This window comes from Eleginops maclovinus, chromosome 14 (genome assembly GCF_036324505.1).
Source record: "Eleginops maclovinus isolate JMC-PN-2008 ecotype Puerto Natales chromosome 14, JC_Emac_rtc_rv5, whole genome shotgun sequence".
Classification (NCBI taxonomy): Eukaryota; Metazoa; Chordata; class Actinopteri; order Perciformes; family Eleginopidae; genus Eleginops; species Eleginops maclovinus.
This window is the reverse complement of record NC_086362.1, coordinates 13,021,869-13,044,212: the sequence shown is the minus strand read 5'-3', so window position 1 is coordinate 13,044,212 and position 22,344 is coordinate 13,021,869. Positions and strand designations below refer to the sequence as shown.

General features: G+C 39.6%; 1 protein-coding gene across 1 annotated transcript; it reads left to right on the top strand.

The window, feature by feature from the left end:
- Nucleotides 1–1,192: 1,192 nt before the first annotated feature.
- LOC134876266 (SH3 domain and tetratricopeptide repeat-containing protein 1) lies at nt 1,193–15,382 on the top strand. Its single transcript, XM_063901246.1, has 19 exons — nt 1,193–1,378; nt 2,129–2,200; nt 4,954–5,084; nt 6,108–6,213; nt 6,402–6,542; nt 7,050–7,248; nt 7,367–7,443; nt 8,688–8,883; nt 8,977–9,107; nt 9,539–9,577; nt 9,666–11,009; nt 11,613–11,753; nt 11,843–12,064; nt 12,146–12,326; nt 12,762–12,912; nt 13,074–13,196; nt 13,351–13,501; nt 13,852–14,048; nt 14,632–15,382. The coding sequence occupies exons 1-19, from the start codon at nt 1,273–1,275 to the stop codon at nt 14,908–14,910; spliced, it is 3,987 nt and encodes a 1,328-aa protein (XP_063757316.1). The 5' UTR covers nt 1,193–1,272; the 3' UTR covers nt 14,911–15,382.
- The last annotated feature ends 6,962 nt before the right edge of the window (nt 15,383–22,344 follow it).

The following is a 22,344-nucleotide window of genomic DNA, read 5'->3' as shown; positions in this document are numbered from 1 at the left end:
TGAACACCCAGGTATTTTTAGGATTTCACAATCTCTATGTCCACTCCCTGGATGTTCACTGGTGTGGGGGGGAGTGTTGGTGCCGTCGGAAATCTACCACCAGCTACTTCTAATTTAGCACACACTTCACACAATAGAACACTCAACAAACATACATAATGACACAAATCAGTAAAAAAAGAAATAGGTGAATATAACAATAAATATCAAAGCGTTTTTAAACACTAAAAAAGTTTTGAAAATGAAATGTGAAATAATAAAAGAAATCATGACTAAGTAAAAAGAAGAAAATATACAGAAACTATTAATAACATTTGTAGGAATATTATACTGGTTATCCATTATTCTTTTTTACATTACAAACAACAAGGTTTGAATGAGAGAATGATTATTATCTGTCACATTTAAAATATTGAATCTCACTCGCAGCGTTAGTATCCATTTTTTTTGCGGAATTATAACACAACGTATTTACCATTATATCAGTAGATAACAAACCACATATTCAGTGTGACCTGTAAACATAGCACAGGCAATTTAGTTGTATTCAAATATGAATTCCAATAATGTATAATTAAAAAATAAGATGCAAACTTTCGAATGTAATAATACAGCAGCTCTTCTTTTGATTGACCTGAAAGAATTGTACGTCACAATAAAACTAAAGACTTATAGAATAGGAAGCCACTTGCTTATAGTCTGAGGTGGGAGAAGTACTCTTGCTTTACTGAGTAAAAGTAGAAGTACCAGAGTGTAGGAATACTCTGTTACAGTAAAAGACCTGCATTCAAAATGTTACTAAATAAATGTTAAAATGTCAATAACATATGTGAGATCTTTTGATTATAATTATTGATCATTAAAGTGTTCTCAGAGCTGGTAAAGGTGCAGCTAGTTTGAATGGCTTTGTATACTGCAGGGTAGCTGCTGAATTTACTGCAGGTGAACTAAAGTCTGATTTAAGGGCTGATTATATTTACCATCATTAATCCAGATCTGTAAAGTAACTAAAGGGATTAAATACATGTAGTGGAGTAAAAATACACCATTTAAAACATCACTTGAATGAATGTACTTATAGTTACTTCCTACCTCTGTTATAGGTCAGCTGAGGTCACTGGGACTTTTATTTTGAAAGGGAACATCAGGATGTTATGGGGTCAGCTAGATGTTGCTTCTTATGCGGAGAGAAGTTCAGTTGGCCGCACCGTGCAGAGCATGTGACGGTAAGGTGTTGACTGATCACCGGAGGACTGTGCGCTTATATCGGACATGTCGTCCCGGACGGACCGAGACACCGGGATCCGCAGGTACCGGAGAGAGAACTCTACAGACGGCCAGAACCGGGACGAGAAATCGCACCAGCACAGCAGAATAGGTATCTGTACTCATACTTCTAATACTTTTACTATAGGTGCGATATGATGTGATCATTTTTAGTTGTGATCTAATAGTTAAATTATTTGTGGATTTCAGAAGTACACTTACTATCTATAATAAACCAGTTTTAATTGGCGGATGGACAAAATAAAAGATTAGCTATCCCTGTTTATCCACCATAATAACACAAATCTTAATTAAAGCAGGCTATGGTTTAAAGTTATTCTATCCCTAATCCATTCAAATATATTGTAAATCCCCTCCACACCAGTTTTAAGCACTGCATTTGAATAAGAAAAGTGTAGTTAGCTATAATTATATGATTTAACAACCTTTAAAATGAATTTAAAGATCAATAATCTATTAATATTATAGTATTTGTTGTAATGCTGGACTTAACGTAGCGTGCACTGGATAATTCAGCTTCCCATAACACACTTGTGCAGCCTACTGGATCCAAACAAGTTGTGGTGTCAACATTGCTGCTGATATGCCCAGGTGTTAAACTGACATTTAAAGTTAAGCAGATAAAATGTGAAAACAAACTCTGCACACACATAAACTGTGCAGGGACGCTAAATAACATACATACGATTACTTTAATGATCACTTTCTCATCAACAGAACAGACCAACCTTGAAGCTGCCTAACACAATTTTCAAGATAAAGAAGCCACAAGTTCTGTGCTTAAAATATATGTAAGCCTCTTTCCATTTTGGTCAAATTTGCTTCTTTATGTTTCTAACAGTGCGTGGATTCTCCAGAAATTCTGCCAGTCTGAAGAGAACTGTCTCGATATGTGATGAAAACTTCCCAACAGGTAACGTCATGAACGACATAACCAGTCCTGTCCAGATGGTTTCTCTAGACCTTCAAAAACTTTGGAAAGACTAGCTGTCTGGTTATCTTTTCTGATGTTTTGAGGCCTAGTCTCAATGTCTATGCTAGAGCTTTGCATAATAAGGGTCACCATCGAGCCAACTATCCTAACCTTAACCATTTGTGGGAATTGAATAGTTAAAGTTTTTCAAATGGCTAACCGTTGCTAATCACAGCTAACCATCTCACAAAAGGATCAACTGATTCCATCTAGACACGACCAAATAACACCCAAGTGGAACATCCGAAATGAGCTCAGGCCAAAGAATCAACAGCTCGACTCAGAAACACAGGCTTTAGTTTGGAAAGAGACAGTCTATACTTGGCAAAGACCGGTACACAGTGGATCAGTCAGACAGGAAATCAAAACAGATGAGGAGTAGGCAAGACCTGGTCAAGGAAATGTCAGGTAAATGATATGTGAATGAAAACTGCTGGAACGCTGGACTCGGAGGTACAAAGACGAACTGGCAAAGAGGGAAATGGGGACACACTATACACAGGGAGAGGGATGATACTGGGGCACAGGTGAGACTTACACAGGTAAGGAACCATCACCGGGAGGGGTGAATCTGAAACGAGATGTGAGGAATAAATAAGACAGGAATTACAAAATGGCAACAAAAAAAACAAGTTAACTTGAGAGGACCTTACACTTTCGTCAACTCCTACAAATGTTAGCATGCATAACGCGCTAAGCTAGGATGGTAGACGTCATACCTGCTTAACAGCGGCATGAAAGCATTGTTAGCATGCTACAGTTAGCATTTAGCTCAAAGCACCGCTGTGGAGTGGTGGAAAGTAACTAAGTAAATATACTCAAGTAATGTTCTGTACGTTTTGAGAAACATGTATTTTACTTGAGCAGTTTCGTATTATACTCCTTTATACTCCACAACATTTCACAGCAAATATTCAACTTTTGACTCGATTTATTTGAAAATTGAGTTACGAGTAACCTTTTGCACAGTTTTAATATTAATACAAAAATAAAATCAACTAATACACTATGATGTACTATTATGGATAGAAATACCTAGCAGTGTAAACAGTTAATAATGTTATGTCATCCCTTAACGACTGCAAAATAAACTGATAGACACGTCAATGCATTACTAATTATCAACCAATGATATGTTATTTTTGGGGGGATAATGCATACTTTTAGATTTGGAACCTAAGTATATTCTGCTGCTTATACTCTTGTACTTTTACTTGAATAACATTTTGAATGCAGGACCTTTACCTTGATCAGAGTAGTTTTAGACTGAGATATTATTACTTTGGTTTAAGTATCTAAGATCTGAGTACTTCTTCCACCTGCAGCTGTGCCGATGCAGCCTCACAGTGGCTGTAGACTCTTAATGTTATCATTCCATATTTCATATTATTTCCCAGAGAAATAACAATGGGGCACTGAACTCCTGCTAGTCGCCCCTTGCATGCAGAGCATATTTACGTGTAAAAAAATGAATCATAAAATGTTGACGAGTCACAAGAGATCACATGACACGAGTGAAAATAAAGTGACCTCAGTGGAAAGTCATGTGGGAGAATGTAAGGAGGTTTATACCTTGAACCTGTGAGTTCCTCTGAAGTCACTTATTAATCTGTCAGGTGATCAAAGCGTCACCATCATCTAAAATCACAAGATGAGTTCAGATAGCTGGAGGAGCTCAAACACTATTATCATCCAAATATTATTTGTATTTGATTAAACGTACCTTTATTGTAACACTGTGGTTGTTTTCTTAGGTCATTCTTTTTTTGTGTTGCAAACATTAACAAGTTAGATAGTTTCATCTACCTGCATTTGATTTCTTTAAAACACTCATGCAGATGTACTTTATTGCAGTTGACCTTTTTTATGCAGGTTTACTGAGTAGCTAGGTAATTAAAGTAACATTTAAACGGGGTAATAACCACTTCCTGGTCTCCTTATAGCACCTATAACTCACCCACAGTTACCTTTGCGGTCACATGGACACCTTTACATGCTATGTGATCATTCCCATGCAAACTGGGCAACGAACAGGGTACTCCAGTAATTCAGTATTTTACATTTATGAAGTTGTTGCAAGCAGACGTGGAAGAAGTAATAAAGTGCTAAAGTAAAAATATCAATACACCAGTGTAAAAATAGTGAGGTAAAAGTACAAAGGTATTAGCATCAAAAACACTTTGAGTACCAAAAGTAAAATGACTTGTTTTGTAATTAAGCAGTATACTATTTTAAATGATTGCATTATATTAATTTGGTTGGTCAAATAGGTATTTATTTTAATTACTCTATATACTGCCGGATAGCATAATATAATAATAGATGATAATGGATTACTTGATTTACATTTTTTATTAATAACATAAATCTGCAAAGTAACTAGTTACTAAATAAGACAAAATAAGTGTAGTGGAGTAAAAAGTTCAACATTTGCATATGTAACGCAGTGAAATAAAAGTATAAAATGGCATAATGTGGAAAAACTCAAAGAAAGTACAACAACATATATTTTTTAGGTACAGTACTTGAGTAAATGTACTTAGTTACCTTCCCCCACTGGTTGCAAGTGACACAGTTATGGAAAGTACCTCAAACATGACATTTATAGTCATTTTAATTAAATGTGTGTGTGTGTGTGTGTGTGTGTGTGTGTGTGTGTGTGTGTGTGTGTGTGTGTGTGTGTGTGTGTTCAGCTCTGCCCGTGCTGCTGGATGTGGTCCGGGGTCCGGAGCGTCTTCCTGCAGACGAGCAGACACAGGAAATGCTGAGAGGGAAACTGCGCATTCTGCAGGCTGACAGCACCGAGGTCAACGCTCTGTTCACGGTACAGCTCACACACACACACACACACACACACACACACACACACACACACACACACACACACACACACACACACACACTCCTGGCCTTTTACGCTGTACAAGAGTCCAGTTTCTCCACAAACTATGAATGAGTCGGTTTGTAAAGGCTGCCAGTCCACTGGGTTTGCAGACCTGCATTCTAGTGGCTTTTAGTTTTGTGTTAGAATTGTAGCTAAAACATCACCAATATCCAAAACCAAAAGAAATTCAGTATCATACGTTATAGAACAGAGAAGAAAGGAAATCTATACAGTATATTTGAGAGGCTGAAAACAGCATGTTCTGCTAGCTTGCATGAACAATTACTCAAAAGGTGAATCTACTTTTACAGAAGTTATAGTTCATTTCATATTGGTTAAGGTTGACCTTTAATATCTGAGTATCCAAAGAAACTTCTTAAGCCACTCCTTAATAATGCATTTTGCTCTTTATTATGGCTAAATACACAAATTCATTTCAGGTGTAGAAGTTGTTTAGTAATGTTTATTGTTGAATCATTTTGGAATCGTGGCACTACGTCAAACCTTTACATTTGACTTATTTGAAGAATGAATTCATAACATGATGGTGACGCTTGAAACAAAATAAGATCATATTCAAATAAATGAATATAATACTGTCAGTACTGCACATCCGTCTGAATTCTGCACATTGCACATTGTAAATGCACATATGTTATTCCAATCTTATATATATATCGTATACTTATATTTCAACCATATTGGATGTAAATATTCCTATATTTTTAACGTATCTTTATCTAGTTTCTCATCACAGCTCCAGTTTCTGTTTTATTTGTGTATGTATACACTATAACACCAGAACAAATTCCTCGTATGTGTTAACCTACTTGGCAATAAACCTGATTCCGTTTCTGATTCTGATTCTGATTCTGATTCCTTTGAAATATTTCAAGAAAAAGCTTCTCTGCACACCAAAATGTCAATAAAGTGAATAAATCCTATTTTTTTTTCTGTCTACAGGAGCTGTCTACTCATCTGATCTCCATCAACAGTGAAGAAAATATAATTTTTGTCACATTCAAAACATTTGAAGAAATATGGAAGTTCACCACGTATTACACAATAGGTAAGCAAAGTGCAAATGAGAGAATTGTTGTCATTTTTTGTTGTAATTGTATTGTTTATGTTTCTGACTATGATAATGCTAATAACCTCATTGCTGCTGCTAGCGAAAATGATGCCGGTAATTAGTTTTTAGAAAGTGTGTTACAGATGAGTCTGTTCATAATATGCCTTTCTCCTCCTGTGCTGCAGGTTTCCTGGGTCGGTGTATGGAGAATCTGTTGTTAGACCAGAAGTTTTGGCTCAGTTCTCTGGAGGAGGACATCAGGATCGAGGTTTCCGTTCAGGAGGAAACTCTCCACCTGATCTACAAAGGCATCCTCATGCAGGAAGGTAGGTGACCACATTAACAGCATCGAGCAGTGCCCTATAAAAGCTGAGAAAGTTGAAACGTTACGTACCCAAGAGCTGTACTTAAACCAGAGGAAAATGTTCTGATTTCAATTAATCTAATTTAGTTGTTGCAAAACATTGTTGAGTGTCTATGTCTAAAATGTAGAGGCAGGCTTAGTAATTGTATACCCTTCAATGCCAGTGGGTGGCAATAGGTAGCGCTAAAATGATAATGTTAATTTAAGGCAGTAGAATTCAGTGATGCGCTTGGACCAAATTCAGCATGGTGGTCAAAGGAAATATAAAAGGAAAATGTGTCGTTTAGGAACCTTTTTAGTTGCTGCTGGGTCTTAATTATAAAAAGTGTACTGCAGCTCAAAACAGGTTGAAAAACACTGATTTAAATCAACAACTACCTCACAACAGTCCAGTGAATCAAAGCAACTGAACATTTATAAATGAAGAAATATATGACATGCTGACTTTTCAAATGAACTCTGTCTTCAGGCTCTTTCTTTGCTAGTTGTAGCACCAACCAGATGTTTGACAGCTCCACCTCTGGAGGGGACCTGTACCTGGAGCAGGGAGATATAGCCCAGTTTGAGCCTCCCTTCCTGGGCTCAGGGTGGACCGTCCTCTGCCTGGCTGATGGAGGCCGAGGCACTGCACCCAAACCCGTTCTGGAGCCGGTCGTCCCTTTTTATCAGTAAGTCACACGAGGGACTCGCTCAATACAGTCTCATACACGTGGTTGTGTCATGTCTCACTGATCTGTGAACAAACAGTAAAGTATAAAGTTCTCCCATGATACCGTCTGAACACAGGTGGTTTCTCAAATCCTGTGCAGAGGGCATTTTAGTTGGTGATGGGAAACCCTCCTGTGACTTCCCCCTGCAGTTTGGTAAGTACAGTTTATTTTCCCTGTTAAAATAAAGAGTATGTTTGAATTATGACTTAACTCACCTTGTTATTGAGGGCTTGTGTTTAAGGTGACACAACTTGATTAAATACGGTGGCTGACGGATGCAAACGCTCGAAAACAATTCCATTCGAAGAAAGGCGCTGCAGCTTCAGAAACGATGCAAATATTAAGACACAAATGTGCCAATACACATGCATATGAAGAAACATCTTCGCCAAACTCACAACATGTGCGCAGCGTTTACAAAAAGTGCTGCATGGATGAAACGCCACACATACAATGAAGTGTCCGCTCATACTTTATCAGACTCCGGTCAAAGCTGTGTGCCTCACATTTGAGTTTCCCCTGGTTCCTGTGGCTTCTTGCCACATTTTTTATTTGCACTGTTTTATATTTGCAGCGTTTTGTATACGTAGCATTCTTTTTTTTCATTGTAGGATCTCTTTTGTAATGCAGCGTGTTTAATTGCAGCGTTTTGTATTTGCAGTGGATAATTAATGCAGCATTTTAAGTAAACCCTGCACATGTTATACCAAGTTGGTGAAGATGTCTTTGAAATGTCTTTTGGCACATTTGTGTTTTTATATTTGCATCGTTTCTGAAGCTGCAGCGCGTTTCTCCTAAAGGAGGTTTTGTGCCGCTGTAACACGTTTGTACCTGTCAGCCACCTTACTTACATATTGCCTAAATCTTTGAAATGCCGTTTCACTTCCTGTTGCTACAATCATTTCAATAAGCCTCTATTTTTCTTTAAATTCTAAGCTGTTTAGTATTTCTTGGAAAAATGTTGCCTTTCTCCACAACTGACATTTCAACTGCTTTGGTCTTTAACAATTCAACTGAGAGGATATCATCCCTCTGTACTGTCATCAACTGACACTTCAAGTCCTTTAAGGTCACAGATTTTCACATTTGAGTAATACAAAAAACATATTCAGCACAGAAAAAACTGAAACGTTGACTTTAATTATTGTATAATCAATCTTGTTAGTTGAAAGCAATAATATTAAGTTGAACCATTTTTTTAAACTTAATATTATTGCTTTAACTAACCTAAAACAGTAGAGTGAAATCTGTTTACATAATACATTTAATTAAAGTCAACAGTTCAGTTTTTTCAGTTAGCTCTTCTGAAACCTCCACTGTACTTCAGCTGGCATTTCAGCATCAATTCTTCAGTTTACACATTTAAACTGGCAGTTTATTCTTCCTCTTTTGTTCAGCCAGAGGAACCTGTCTTGCCACAATGGAGTATGATGCTGGGGGCCCAGATGAGCTGAGCGTGGCCCCTGGTGATCGCATCATCATCGTGGGACTTCTGGTGTCTTGTTTTGAATGGTTCACAGGGAGGAAGGAGGCGACAGGAGAAGTGGGTCTGGTCAAGACAAGCCTGGTAAAACCCTCGCCTGACATTACCGAGTGAGTTCGACCAATATTCCAGTGTTAGCCGTTGCTACATTGTTTTGCAATAGAGTACATAAACATCTTATTCTTAAGTGGTCACTTTTGCAGGTCAGAAGATATTTTTTTGGACGGAGAGGAAGAAACACTCTTCAGTCTGCAAGAGGACAACGTCATAGAGGAAACTACTGCGTTATTGAAGAAGAAATCCCATAATGATACTGGTCATAAATACAAACTTGGTGAGACATAAATGGTTCAAACTCAAAGGTCACCCCAGAATTATGTCATGTACAAAAACCCAACAATTATTTCAAGCAAAACTACAAAATGTGTTGCCATTGCCTAAAGTAAAACAAGCATGTCTGAGCATGTTCTGATATGCTGCCCCAACCTGCAGGGTGACATTGAATGTCGGTGCCTTCTAAAACAGTAGTTAGCCAGAGTGACATCAAAGTTTCTGAAATTCCTCCTGTAGATGACATGCATTTTTGTGCCAAATTTCAGAAACTGGTTTACATAGTTAATAAAAAAATGTTGGTAATCAAGGAAAAAGTCATTAGGATTCAATCAGACCTATACCACGTCCAGATAGACTATCCTTTATAGCAGTTATTGAGGTTCAGGGTGTTCTCTCATTCTCTTTTTGTACTCTGTTTTCGTTCAATCTCAGATCTCATCCATCACAAAGACTCTGAAACTAAAGCATTTCGTAAGTATTGACATCTACAGTAAATGATATCTGAAAGTATCGTCTACTCTGTATTTCATATTCTCTATTTCTGATTCTCATTTTGCAGTCAGCTCTTCAAGCAACGTTGATACTCAGACTGACCTAAAGAGAAATATTCAGAGGATCCTTGATCAAGGAAAACTCTCATCACCATATCCCGTAGTGACCGTTAACGGGACTCAAGAGAAACCGGACCTTGCAACAGAAGCAAAACCTCCAAGCCCTCCCTGTTTCACAGTCCACCCAGTTGTAGAAGGAAACAACGAGTCAGAGAACTTCATACCCCTCTTCTCTTTTTTGGAGGGACGAGACTACAAAGCAGAGTTTGGCGTCCTGTATGGACTGGGTTCAGAACTCCTGTCCTCTTCCACCTTCACCGGTCACTCGGACGAGGATGAGCTGATTGCCTTCCTGGGTGTTGCTAGGGAAACAGCCAGGAAGAAACGACTTTATTGGCCACAGACTCGGTTGTGCTTTCTGTTGGGTAAACTTTGTGCTGGGAGGTTGAAGTTCAGCCAGGCCCGGGTTTACTTTGAAGAAGCCCTCAGTGTGCCACGAGAAGGCTTCACAGATCTCAGGTTGTTGGCCAGCATCTATTCAAGGCTGGTTGCCATATACCTTCTGCAGAAAAACACTGAGAGTTTCTTTGTTCTGGCCGAGCGACTTGTTGCCTTGCTATTTGGAATCCCAGACTGCCTGGCATGTTTAGAGGACAACTCCGCTCTCAAATACATCCTCAAGAAAGCTGTTCTATCTCACAACAAAATGGCAGAGGCCCGGGCTTGTTACCTTTTGGCGAAGCACCACTGGACTCATGCTGAAGGGGTGCGAGTTGTTCCTTATCTTGAAAGACTAATTGTTCTTTGTGGTGAAGCTCCAAGAACATGTGGAATCTCTCGCGAATACCTCACGCTGGGAAGGATCTACAGCGAACTCCATCTTCCTCACCTCAGTGTCAGTTCAGCCAGGGGAGCTTCTCTGCAGAGCTCTGCTACACTGACGGACTGCCTTAGCAGCATGGTTCTAGCTATGGACAATATCAACAGACTGTGTGGGATCACAGAACAGGAAGCATCCATCCCACCTCAAGTGGCTCCATATTTACACCAAGCCGTTTCTTCTATAATCCAAGGAGGAGGAAGTGATCAATGCCATGTTCTGGCCCATCGGATTACTGTCTGTCTCAGCCAACTGTTTTACATGAACTTAATGGTTGGACACGCTATCTGCCACATGCATACTCTGATCAACAGCAGTGCGCCCTCACTCCGCATCTCCGTCCCAGAAAGAAACAGTGCTCTGATCTGGCTTGCATGGCTTCACATTGACAATAATCAGCCAGATGTTGCTTTGGACGTCCTGGACACGGTTCTAGCTTCCATGCCAGAACACTGCACTACCCCTCAGGAAGGTCTGTGGATTTCTTAATGTTTTTAATAAAACAGTCAGAGGGTTTAGGAAGCCATGGTGCAAGTTAATATTTTTAGTAACTGAGGAGTCACTTCAGCTCCAATTTTGAACTAAAAGTGAAATACTGATATTGTTCACTGAAACCAGCAATCTAGTACCTTGCTAAACTAAGCTAGTCTTAAGATGAAATAATCATTGCATCCTATGAACGATTGCCCTGGCCTTCTTGCACTATTTACTATAAACAAAAAGTTATTTTTAAGGAACTTCTTCTAGGAACTGTGGCAGTAAAACAACATGCCGACCCTGTTCCTGATGTAATACTCCTGAGTCCTAGAAAAATATGGGATCCTTGGAAAAGTTATTTTCCAAGCTTAAAGTTATAACCCAACAGTTATTATGATTTTGCAGAAGTACTACTACGTATGTGCTGCTCTTTACTGATGTACACAGCAGTAGCACTATACGTAGGTCTGCACTGAAGACATTTGCAGGCTTTTTAAAGATGTATCTTCATTGAAAAACAGTGAGGGTAAGGCAAAAACTGATTTGAAAACAGGCTGTTTCACACAGCTAAAGTAAATGTCTCGAATTTAACATATAGGCGTGGTCCTCAACATGCGTGGTGTTGCACTTCGATACATGGGTGACCTCCGGAGGGCGGCAGAGAGCTATCAGGCTGCTGTTGACATCTGCCAAGAGTATGAGGACATGCCAAACTGGGCTGTAGCTCAGGCTAACCTAGGTAAGATAAAATAGACTTCCAAACACATGATTCTTCCAATTGGCTTTGGTTCTGTGGGGTGACTGTTCTTCTTCTTCTTACTCATGAAGGGCTGTTGTGTCTGAAGGCTGGAGCTAAAGGACTAGCGCAGAGACACCTGACTGAGGCTGTGCAGCTCTTCTCTGAGCTGGATGAAGAGGGGCATGAAGCTAACTTCATCACAGTGCTGCTGGAGCTGGGACAGCACTATGTGAAGCAGCATCAATTGGACTTTGGGAAAGGATGCTATGAATGGGCTCTCCTGCTAGCTATCAACGCCAACCTGTTAGACTGTAAGTTCGTAAGTCACACATTTACTCCTGTTCTGTTTAGTGCTTTTCAATGAACTGAACTGGAATGTCACGCATTGCCAGGCCAGCTCGCTGCCACCAGACACCTGTGCCGTCTGTATGGATGTGAAAGCCCCGACCAGGCCCAGTGTATCATCTACAACAAGCACCAGGTGCAGCTGCTGCAGCACACAGGAGACAGGGGACAGGAGGGAGAAGCACTGGAAGCCATCAGCCAGCTTTACCTCAATCTGGGCACAGAACGGTGTGTGTGTGTGTGTGTGTGTGTGTGTGTGTGTGTGTGTGTGTGTGTGTGTGTGTGTGTGTGTGTGTGTGGTGCGTGCGTGTAGTAGATAGTTTATTTTTATTTTTTGTTGCTAGTATTTTACTCTGTAGCACTTTTGTTTATTCAAATGAAGCGTGCAATTATAAATAAAATGCATTGTTATTATAAGCATATGGTCGTTGTAGAAAGTATACGCATATACAAATGAGACAACAGTTGCACTGATTATGCGTACAACGAGGGTTTGCGTGAGTGTAAGCCCTAAAGCCATACGTTTTTAATTAGCTTTGTGAGCAGTTTCCTTTGAAGTGGGACAAATATGAGAGAAATGAATCATGGTTGTTTGTTTGAATGTATCAGCAACGAGTTTAAAGTTTGGAGCAACAGTCTAATCAAAGTTCTTAACCTTTTTAGGGCCTGCAGGGCGGCTCTCGACTGCACCAAGACCAGTTTGGGTATTTCCATCGATCTGGGCTGCAGAGAGAAGGAGGCTTATGGTTGGCTGCAAGCGGGGAAGATCTACCACCTGGTGCAGCAGACTGAACTGGTGGACCTTTATGTTCAGGTCAGAAAACATCTGCGTGGAAATCACAACTATTAAATGTCTATTTGTTCCACCACAAAGAGAAGAATATTGTGTTTTATCAACAACATATTGGAGAAACTGCAAAGTGCTGCGTTGACGAGTGAACTAACACTCAGTGTTTTGGTTTATGTCATTGTCAGGTAGCGCAGGATGTCGCTCTGAGTACAGGAGACACTAAGTTCCTCCTGAAGCTTCTGGAAGCTGCAGGAGACATTTTCTTCAACAGCAGCAAGGACAGGGACAAGGCTATCACCTTCTACAGGGTATGGTCTGAAATGAATTGGTGTTGATTTTAATCACATTGTATCCATTAAGGTTAGCCCGTTCACTGTAATTGTATGACTATTGTTTTTTGGGGTGATAGCGGGGTTATCTGTTAAATAGATTATAATTGCCTGTGTGTATTCCACCACAAAGGACCGCGCTTTGCCCATCGCCGTGAAGAGCAACAACATCCGCTCCAGGCTGAGGTTGTGTAATAAGTTGACTGAACTGATGCTCAGTCTCAAGCTGTATGGGGACGCTGTGGAGTTTGCTCAGACTGCACTGGACATCAGTATCACACTGGGTATGGATTTGTGATTTATGGTTTTATTTTCCACTTTTTAAAAGATAGACATAGTCACAATACTTTCATCCATATCTTTTGCAAATGGAAAGTCATTAGTGATCCATCCTCTGGGGACCATGAATTGTATCAGCAGATATAATGCCCATTGGATCAGACTTGTGTGAAAGGATGACATTTGGCAACCGGAAGATATTAGTATGAGATCTGATGGTGTTCTCGCAAGTGGTTATTTGGTATTTAAGCTCCTGAAGTGATACACAATTTAACATACAAATACTATGACAGTTTGAAGTCGTTTGCTTTATCTGAATGATTATGTCTATCTTTGTGTTTGGCTCTACGCATAGTTGATAGGCTGAATGAGCGAGTGGCTTACCACCGTCTGGCCTCCCTGTTCCACTGTCTGGAACAGTATGAACTTGCTGAACACTATTACCTGAAAACCCTGACGCTCTGTCCAACCACTCTGCTGTTTGACGAAGAAACACTGTACTATGCCCGGGTGTACCAGACACTGGGCGACATCATATTCTATGACCTGAAGGTAAGAGATTTTAGACACATTTGGTATTTTGACTACTTTTGACTAGAACTCTTCATTACCAACCCTAACCCTAAACCACATGTTTACTGCCACCAAGGTGCAGCATCACAGCTGAGGAAAGTACAAGTCTACGCATTGTGTCAGAAAGTCTCACCAAATGGTCATGTCCATGCGTGTCCATATGTGACAAGTTGGGAATGAGAAGGGTTTGGTAGGGATTCAAAGAGGGTCATTTACGTTCGTAGTTTAGTTCCTGAGATGAGACCCTGAGGCCCTGTTCTAACCAGGTCTATTTTATTATAAGTTTCCAAGCTAGTCACCAATACACCTAAGAATTGTTTGGGTTAATTCAGAGTTATAACATATTTACTGAGTTGAGTTCATGTAAGAAAGCATTACCAACACACTTCCGATAATCTGCAAAAAAAGGGTCTGCATTTTATGTGTTAGGTCTTGCCTACTAAGTCCCTAGTCAGGTCCCAAGTCAAGACACCCACGTCCCAAGCATTCGGTATGAAATACAACAACCATTGTCACTAAACTACTCCTAACAGGCTGTTACCTGTTGCTGTAATCTCTACAGGACCCACATGACGCTGCAGGCTACTACCACCTGGCTCTGGCTGCAGCCATGGATGTGGGCAACAAGAGGTCTCAGCTGCAGCTGTGCACCCGCCTCGCCACCATCTACCACAACTTCCTAACAGACCGGGAGCTCTCTCTCTTCTTTTACCAGAAGGCTAGAGCATTTGCTGCAGAGCTGAACGTGAGGAGGATCAATATCTCCCCGGATAAGCAGTACAGCAGCGCTTCACAGTACAAGACCACCGGACAATCGGGAAGACAGTTTGGGAAAAACTAATATGGGGCAAAATGCAACAAAAGCTTTTGCAGATGGCTGGATGAACTGATTTTCAGAACAGAAGAATGGTTCTATGATAAGCCTTGCATTCAGACTCCAGCACTGACTCAACTGATCCCAGAGGAAAACCAATCTTCAAGACTTTACTGCGATAATAAAGGTTCCAAGGTACCCAGGATCTCCATTCTAATCATCTCTGGCATTATGGAACTATGCCTACACAAATTTCACCGTTTGATTTCAATTCAAGATCAACTTTTATTTGTAAACCACAGGGAATAATTCATTTTGCATTTTGTAAACGTACTGTAGCAGAAATAAATGGAAGCTGTAATTTATATGATTGCATTGAAAATAGAGTGTGTAAGGTCATTTTACATTCGTCTCTATTTGTTAGATTTTCTTGGAACTTCTTTGAATGAATGAAATGAGAAATTATGATTTTACCAGATAAATACAAGCATGTCATCTGCATACAGTGATATCGGAAGTGTTTTGGTACTTGTTTGGATACACCTTAGCTAAAAACCTTTAGACACGTCAGTTTGAAGCTCGATGACCAAAGCTAATACTAATAGAGACAGGACATTACCGTGTTCTGTACTTCTGCCTGAAATACCTGAGATGACAACCATTGACCAATACAAATGCTTCTAGAAATGCACTATGTAACTTGACTCGATCAATGGAAATATTTCCAGAAGAGAATAAATTATTGCAGTGTTCTAAATGTCCAAATTTCCAATCTATTTGATCAAAGACTTTAACATTTCTGATAGGATTAGGGCTAGGGTTGTCCCTATTTAAATGTTAAGATCAATAAAGACAGTGTATGAAAGAAGGACCAACTGGAAAAGCTCACTGGAAATGTGATTTTCTGCATCCCATATGTAATTTAGGGTTAGGAAACCCCTAACACTCAAAGCTCAAACGACTGTACTCCATTTGAATCTTAACATTTTGAGCTGCATTGGGGGGTAAATACAGACATTATTTCCCTTTATGGAAACAGCCATGACAGAGAGGTCTACTACGCTCTGTATGCCCTTCAATTTATTTATGTTTTACGTATTTTATGAGTGTTTTTTAACTCGAAGCTGACAGTCTATGTCATCACAAGGTCTCGTTATTACGAACTCCAGTGATGGAATAAGAGTGTAAAAGCAACTACACTGCCAGAAATCCTGTCATAAGTGCTGTCTGGAGTGTGACACCTGCTGTCTATGGTTGTCTGTTCCTGTCTCAGCATCTACCACGGACCATCTGAACAAACAGGTTTCGGCTCTGGGTTGGAGACAAGATTTTAAATGAGCGTAGGAGCAGATGTGGGTCTAGTCTCTTGAAAGAGGACGGAAATATCATTAAAGCATTATGTTACACTAATACAGCCGACAGACCGTTCCTTAATGACCCACACTGCACTCCACACTCTATTAGTTTGGAAGAATCTGACTGCTGAACTGCTGAATATGTTGAATAACGCCTCTTTATAAGTCAAGGAGTGCTCTGGTAATCTGTGTTTGGCCATGAGACAGTGTTAGGTCACTTTCTCAGCAGACTGTGCTTCCAAAAGAAACCCAGCGGCAAAAATGGAAACACATCTGCTCGGACTGACCTGACCTAAGTCACCTCTGTGGGAGATCTTGAATGACACTAGACTGTGTGAAAGCTGCAAATCTGAGTCAAAATCATTCTCCTTTTGGAGTTGTAAATCTGAGATATGAAACATAAATCAGTTACCTATCATTATCCCAGACGTCCAATACCAAAAAACATCCATTAATCAGCTAACAGTGTAAAGACACATGGGAACTGACCTGAAAATCAGTACGTTATTAAGTTTTCAAAGTAATTCAATTCAAATGTTCACACAATTAAGCTAAGTATAGGCTAAAGGACGACTAAGAGAATACTTTTACTACTAGCTAAGATTACAACAGACTATTATGAAGCTTGTATAGTGTTTTGCTCAGTATGACTTTCATTTCAATCACTTCGAGTTGTTTGGTACGATAAACATATTTATTGTCATGTGTACAAGAGGCCAGGTATACGATCTTTGGCGATTACACCTCATCAGGATGTGATGGATTTAGGTGGGAGGAGACTAGGAAAGGTGGTGGTGAGGAGCTGGAAGGAATACTGAAGATTCAGATTGATGAGGAGTCCTTCTGGGCTTGACCTGGTCCTTGGATGTGATGAACTGGAGGTGAATGGGGTGGAGGAGGGCTGCGTCGATTCGCCTGAAATGACAGCTGATGGGGAGAGGAGAGCAGATTTAAAGTTTGCGAGGTGATTGGCTTGTGGGAGATGAGGCGAGTCTGATTGGTTTAGCTGAGGGAGCGATACGCCCATGTTTATTGAATAAAAGGGTGAGAGAGTGAGAGTACGACACAGTCTTCCTGATAGAACTTGAGCTGAGCTTCGTTTAGTTTGTTGTTATATTTCCCAATTAATCCTAACAGTCGGTGCCAATGACTGCAAAATGCTAAACTACCTCTTTACGGTAATTTCATTTAATCAAATGTCAAAATGCATAATTATTCCCTGGAAACTCTTGTGGTAGTTTGAAGTAACAGGACCTCAAAATGCTGATACTATTTTATTTCTCACTACTTTCAACTTTAAAAGTGTTGATGCCTCCTACATATTTTACTTTAAAACTGCAAAGAAATGCCTTTAATGGAATTGTGTTTTTATTGGGATATTTATCATTGTTAATTTTACATATCATGAATTGGTTTTTGGATACACTCAAAGCTTGTGTTCCCCCTCCTGCCTCCTGATTGCTGCTAATCAGATTGACACATCTTTGAATTCATGTTTTGTATACCTTTCAAAAATATGACTTTGACAATAAAGTACTAAATCATGAATCTCTATCCAACACACAGAAACACACTAGTGCCTACACTGGACAGTAGGATACACATTTAGAGGGACAAGTACTACAACCATTATTTCAGTTTGACAGAGATCTTGTTCGAGTGTAGCAATGGCTTGACACTTGACACATCCCATCATCAGCACTGAGAATGTGAACCCCAGCTCTTCACTCCTTCCTGGTTTGACCGTGGTCTCAGCTACAGTGGTAATGTTTTCTTTTATCCAATTGAATTGTGCATTCAAGTAACTGTATATTGTGTTTCATACTGGTTCACTGCTTACCTGCTTACCAGTCTTTTAGAATCCCGCCCTTCCTTTCTGCCTGCCTGCCATTTTGCCAGTACCAGCTCCCTATGGAATCCCATCTTTATTCTATGCTGCTTTAACACAAAACATCCATTTTCATCACAGTCAGAAGTCTGTGCCCTGCATTTTGGTCTTCCCTATGTTGAGTGTATCAATAAACTGCAGGAAGAAGAAGCATACTGTAAAAATGTGGCAACTTTGAACCAATATCAACTTCTTAATGTGGTCAGAGAAATATTTCACATTGTTATTTTTTAGTCCAATGGTAATAAACTGTCACTGAATGATGTTAGGGAAGCATTTCTGTCTGCTACACTGTAATTCCTATTCTGATCAGTGGATGGCCCCATAGTAAGGATCCATCCTACTGCATACCTGTGTGTCGTGGCTTTAATTATAGCACAATAACAAAAGCACAAAAGTAGTTTGGGTTTAGGCCTTCAGATTTGAGAAGTGCTTAAAACATTAGCAATAATGTTTCAAATAGTCAAATAAATACTACCAAGAGCTCTCTGCATCCCCTCAGAAAGTGAACAAGGAGCCCTGTGTTTCCTCAAGCGACAGACTATTCCAAAACACACCCACGGCTGGGTGAGAATCACGTCTCTCACTTTCTCGTCTGTCCAAACAAACTCTGTCGATCCGTAAACGTGAGCACAGCCATCCTCCCCTCTGTGACCATCAGCAGAGGCAAGGAAAGGAATTAAAAACAGCCTCACATCTGTAGTGTGTGTGTCCTATCCACGTGAGAAGACACTGAGAGAAAAACATTGTTACTTAATGAGGTCATTTTGGACCGAGGGAAATTCCACTTTTTACGAGCTGAGTCTTGTTTTTGTAGTTTTGTCCATTGCTCCATGCGGTTATGATAACACTAGCTTCATCTATCTGGGGACACGGGGAGAATGACTGAGGGGCTGGAACACAGGTGACTGAGAAAACACATCTTGGAGCGGGAAACTCATTAGAGATGAGGTGACAGAAATCTGATACCCCCTCATGGCATCATTCGACTCAAAAGCCTGTTTTCTTGGATAACAGTTTAAAATTGTAAGAAATATACAGCCCCGGAAAAAACATTATTTATAGGTACTGTTTGTCTTTGAGTTAAATGATTTGTTTCCTTTTTTATTGTATTCTCTAAACTACTGACCATTTTTCTCTGTGTTGGAATTCAACAGACACTGGAATGGCTGCCAGACATGTAGAGATAAAGATTTTTTTTTTTAATTGAGTGGTCTCTTAATTCGTTTTTTGAGAGGATAAATCATTATGGGCATTATGGGCATGATTCTCTGTTGGGAAAACAAAGTAATAAAGTTGGAATCTTGAGGATTTTTCTTTATTAGCAACAACAGCTGCTTTAGGTTTTCCTCCCCATGCTGAAGGTAGGAAAATACAAATTGGATTGTATCCAGAGTAAATCTCACCAATCTTTCAGTGTTTATTTAATATGCGTAGGCAGTGGTATGAAAAGCTGCACCACCAACAAACAATATTTAAATGCATTAAAAAAGTCGTTTGTATTCACAGAGGAGTGAGGGACTTAACACACTGTGTTTTTGTGTGTGTCTGCATGGTCTGGTCATCTTAAATTGCCCTTACAAGGGGACCATAATGAAAGCATGTCCTCATATTCCCATTCCGCACAAAAGAATGAATGACTTCATGTTTTGGAAAGAAAGACAAAAAGAAGTCAGTAGGCACATGGAGCCTGAACACACCACTGAGACCTCAGGACTGCACAGCCACATGTTCTGTTCCCTTACTAGCATTATTTACATGGACGACCGTTGCTCTAATTGAAGATTGTATAGAATATTGGCAAACAGCAGAAGTGGGAGAAGTACTCAGATCTTGTACTTGAGTAAAAGTAGAAGTACTCAGATCTTGTACTTGAGTAAAAGTAGAAGTACCAGAGTGTAGGAATACTCTGTCACAGTAAAAGTCCTGCATTCAAAATGTTCCTCCAGTGAAAGTAGAAAGTACTCTCATCTAAATGTACTTAAAGTAGTGACAGTGAAAGTAGTCATTGTTTGATTGGTCCATTTCAGAATAATATCTCTGATATGTTTTATAATTATTGATCATTAAAGTGTTCTCAGAGCTGGTAAAGGTGCAGCTAGTTTGAATGGCTTTGTATACTGCAGGGTAGCTGCTGGATTTACTCCAGGTGAACTACAGTCTGATTTAAGGGCTGATTATATTTACCATCATTAATCCAGATCTGTAAAGTAACTAAAGGGATTAAATACATGTAGTGGAGTAGAAGTACAAAGTAGCAAAAAGATGAAATATTCAAGTAAAGTGCAAGTCCTTCAAAATTGTACTTAAGTACAGTACCTGAGTAAATGTACTTAGTTACTTTACTCCACAGCCAAACAGAACATCAAAATCCAAATAGCATTATTAGCATTACCATTTTTTTTTACTGCTACTGTACAGTATGGCCTACGTTTTGTACAATCACAACATCTGTAAATAAATATAAGAAGTATAACTTGTTTTCTTTACTAGGAAAACAATATAATCTTTGAGAATTAACTAGAAAATGTAAAAACAGAACAATCGAAAAGGTGACGCTGAATAATTGATTATAGTGCTGGATGATGCTGATAATAATGAACTCTGGGGGAGGGGTTTATTGGTACCCCACAAAACTTTGAATGCTTTTATCACTCAAAGACGATGATGATGAGACAAACTATGTATTCATTGTTTTTAAGGGGGAGGGTGTTACGGGTGGGTCTCCTGCGCTATTTGTCCATATTACCCCTGTCTACTGTAGGTGTGCTGCATTACTCAACCAGGCTCACCTGGTCGGGAAAAGGAAGTGGCTAAAAGCTCCTGTTCCAGAAGAAGTGAGAGGCCTCTGGATGCTGCTTTCGCTGCCTCTCAGCCTTCCATTTTATGTTGTGTTGTTTCTACAGTATGTCTTCATGTAAATAATCCCCTATGTGATTGTTTTACAGGTACAGCATCTTCTCTGTTGGATCTGGCTCAGTAATTGAGTTCTTTTTAGCCCCTTAAGCTACCTAAGAGTGTGATGTAACAGTTTTCATACCAAAATGCTTGAGCAGTGTTGTCAGCGACTTGCATAAGGCGCTGTTTAGCATCTGTTTACAACACACTAAGCTTTGAAATCACTCTTACGGTAATCTATCTGCGTCATCATTACATCCATTAAGAGTGTGGATTTCCTCATGGGTTGAAAGTGAGAGTAGTGGTTTTAGAAACATGACTTATCTGTGTTCAGTGGGAAACCAAAACCAGAGTTGACTGTAGCGGTTATGTCATGTGAAGCTATGACAAAACCACGTAACATCCGGAGCTTGCTTTATCCTAACAATGATGTATTTAACTTAGACTAACCAAGCAGTTATTTTGCTAAACTCAGTTGGTAATATTAACAGGGGGATGGACCTGATTAGTTGTGTTGAATACCATAAACCGTTTGCCTAAACCTAACCACGGCATGTCACAAACACAGACTCATGTATTACGACATTAACCCTTCTGTGTCAAGATGCAATGCTAAAGGCTGGCACGGTTATAGGGAGGCACGCCAGGGGGCTAAAGTGTTAGCGTCACCCCATCCTCCTACAACAGTAAAACAAAAAATGAATATTAAATATTCATGCATCAGTATAAGAAATATAATGAAATATACTCAATAAGGAAACATCATTCACAGGGGCATCTCTTGAGTATTTGTACTATACAATACTTAAACACGTACACGTTGCAATAGAGGGTTTTACAATAATCTATTGTTACTAAAGTAGGTATTTTGTTTCTGTAACTGGATTAGGTACACTGACTGCAGACCTGATATTTCCTCTCAGGCAGGTGCAGAGCAGGTTTGCTGTTAGTCAGCAGTCCGCTGTGGTTAATGTTTTAGTGAGGTGATTTGAAGCGATGTAAAATGTTTGATGTCAGTTTCTGTTGGCACAAATTAAGATAAATTCAGGATGTGAGACATAAGACAATTTTCTGGTCTCGGCAAGTCAGAAAGTTGTATTCTCTTCTAAATGTGGGACACGTCCTACAACCCTGCCCCTGTTCCTGCAGGATATTATATTTTATAGTGTGTATTCTTAGATACTCCTTTGAAAATATGTCTTATCTACTGTGAATATGTATATATTTGTTTTAATAAATCATTTTATTTGTATTTTTTATTTGTAATTGTTGTAAATCTTGTACAATGTGGAAATGTTGCACATGACCCCAGTATTTATA

What these genes read in the sequence shown, in the direction of transcription:
- LOC134876266 (XM_063901246.1), top strand. Translation starts at nt 1,273, where the DNA reads ATGTCGTCCCGGACGGACCGAGACACCGGGATCCGCAGGTACCGGAGA. An exon ending in TGATGAAAACTTCCCAACAG is followed by an intron (nt 2,201 to 4,953) that starts GTAACGTCATGA and finishes GTGTGTGTTCAG; the next exon opens with CTCTGCCCGTGCTGCTGGAT. An exon ending in CTCAATCTGGGCACAGAACG is followed by an intron (nt 12,327 to 12,761) that starts GTGTGTGTGTGT and finishes TAACCTTTTTAG; the next exon opens with GGCCTGCAGGGCGGCTCTCG.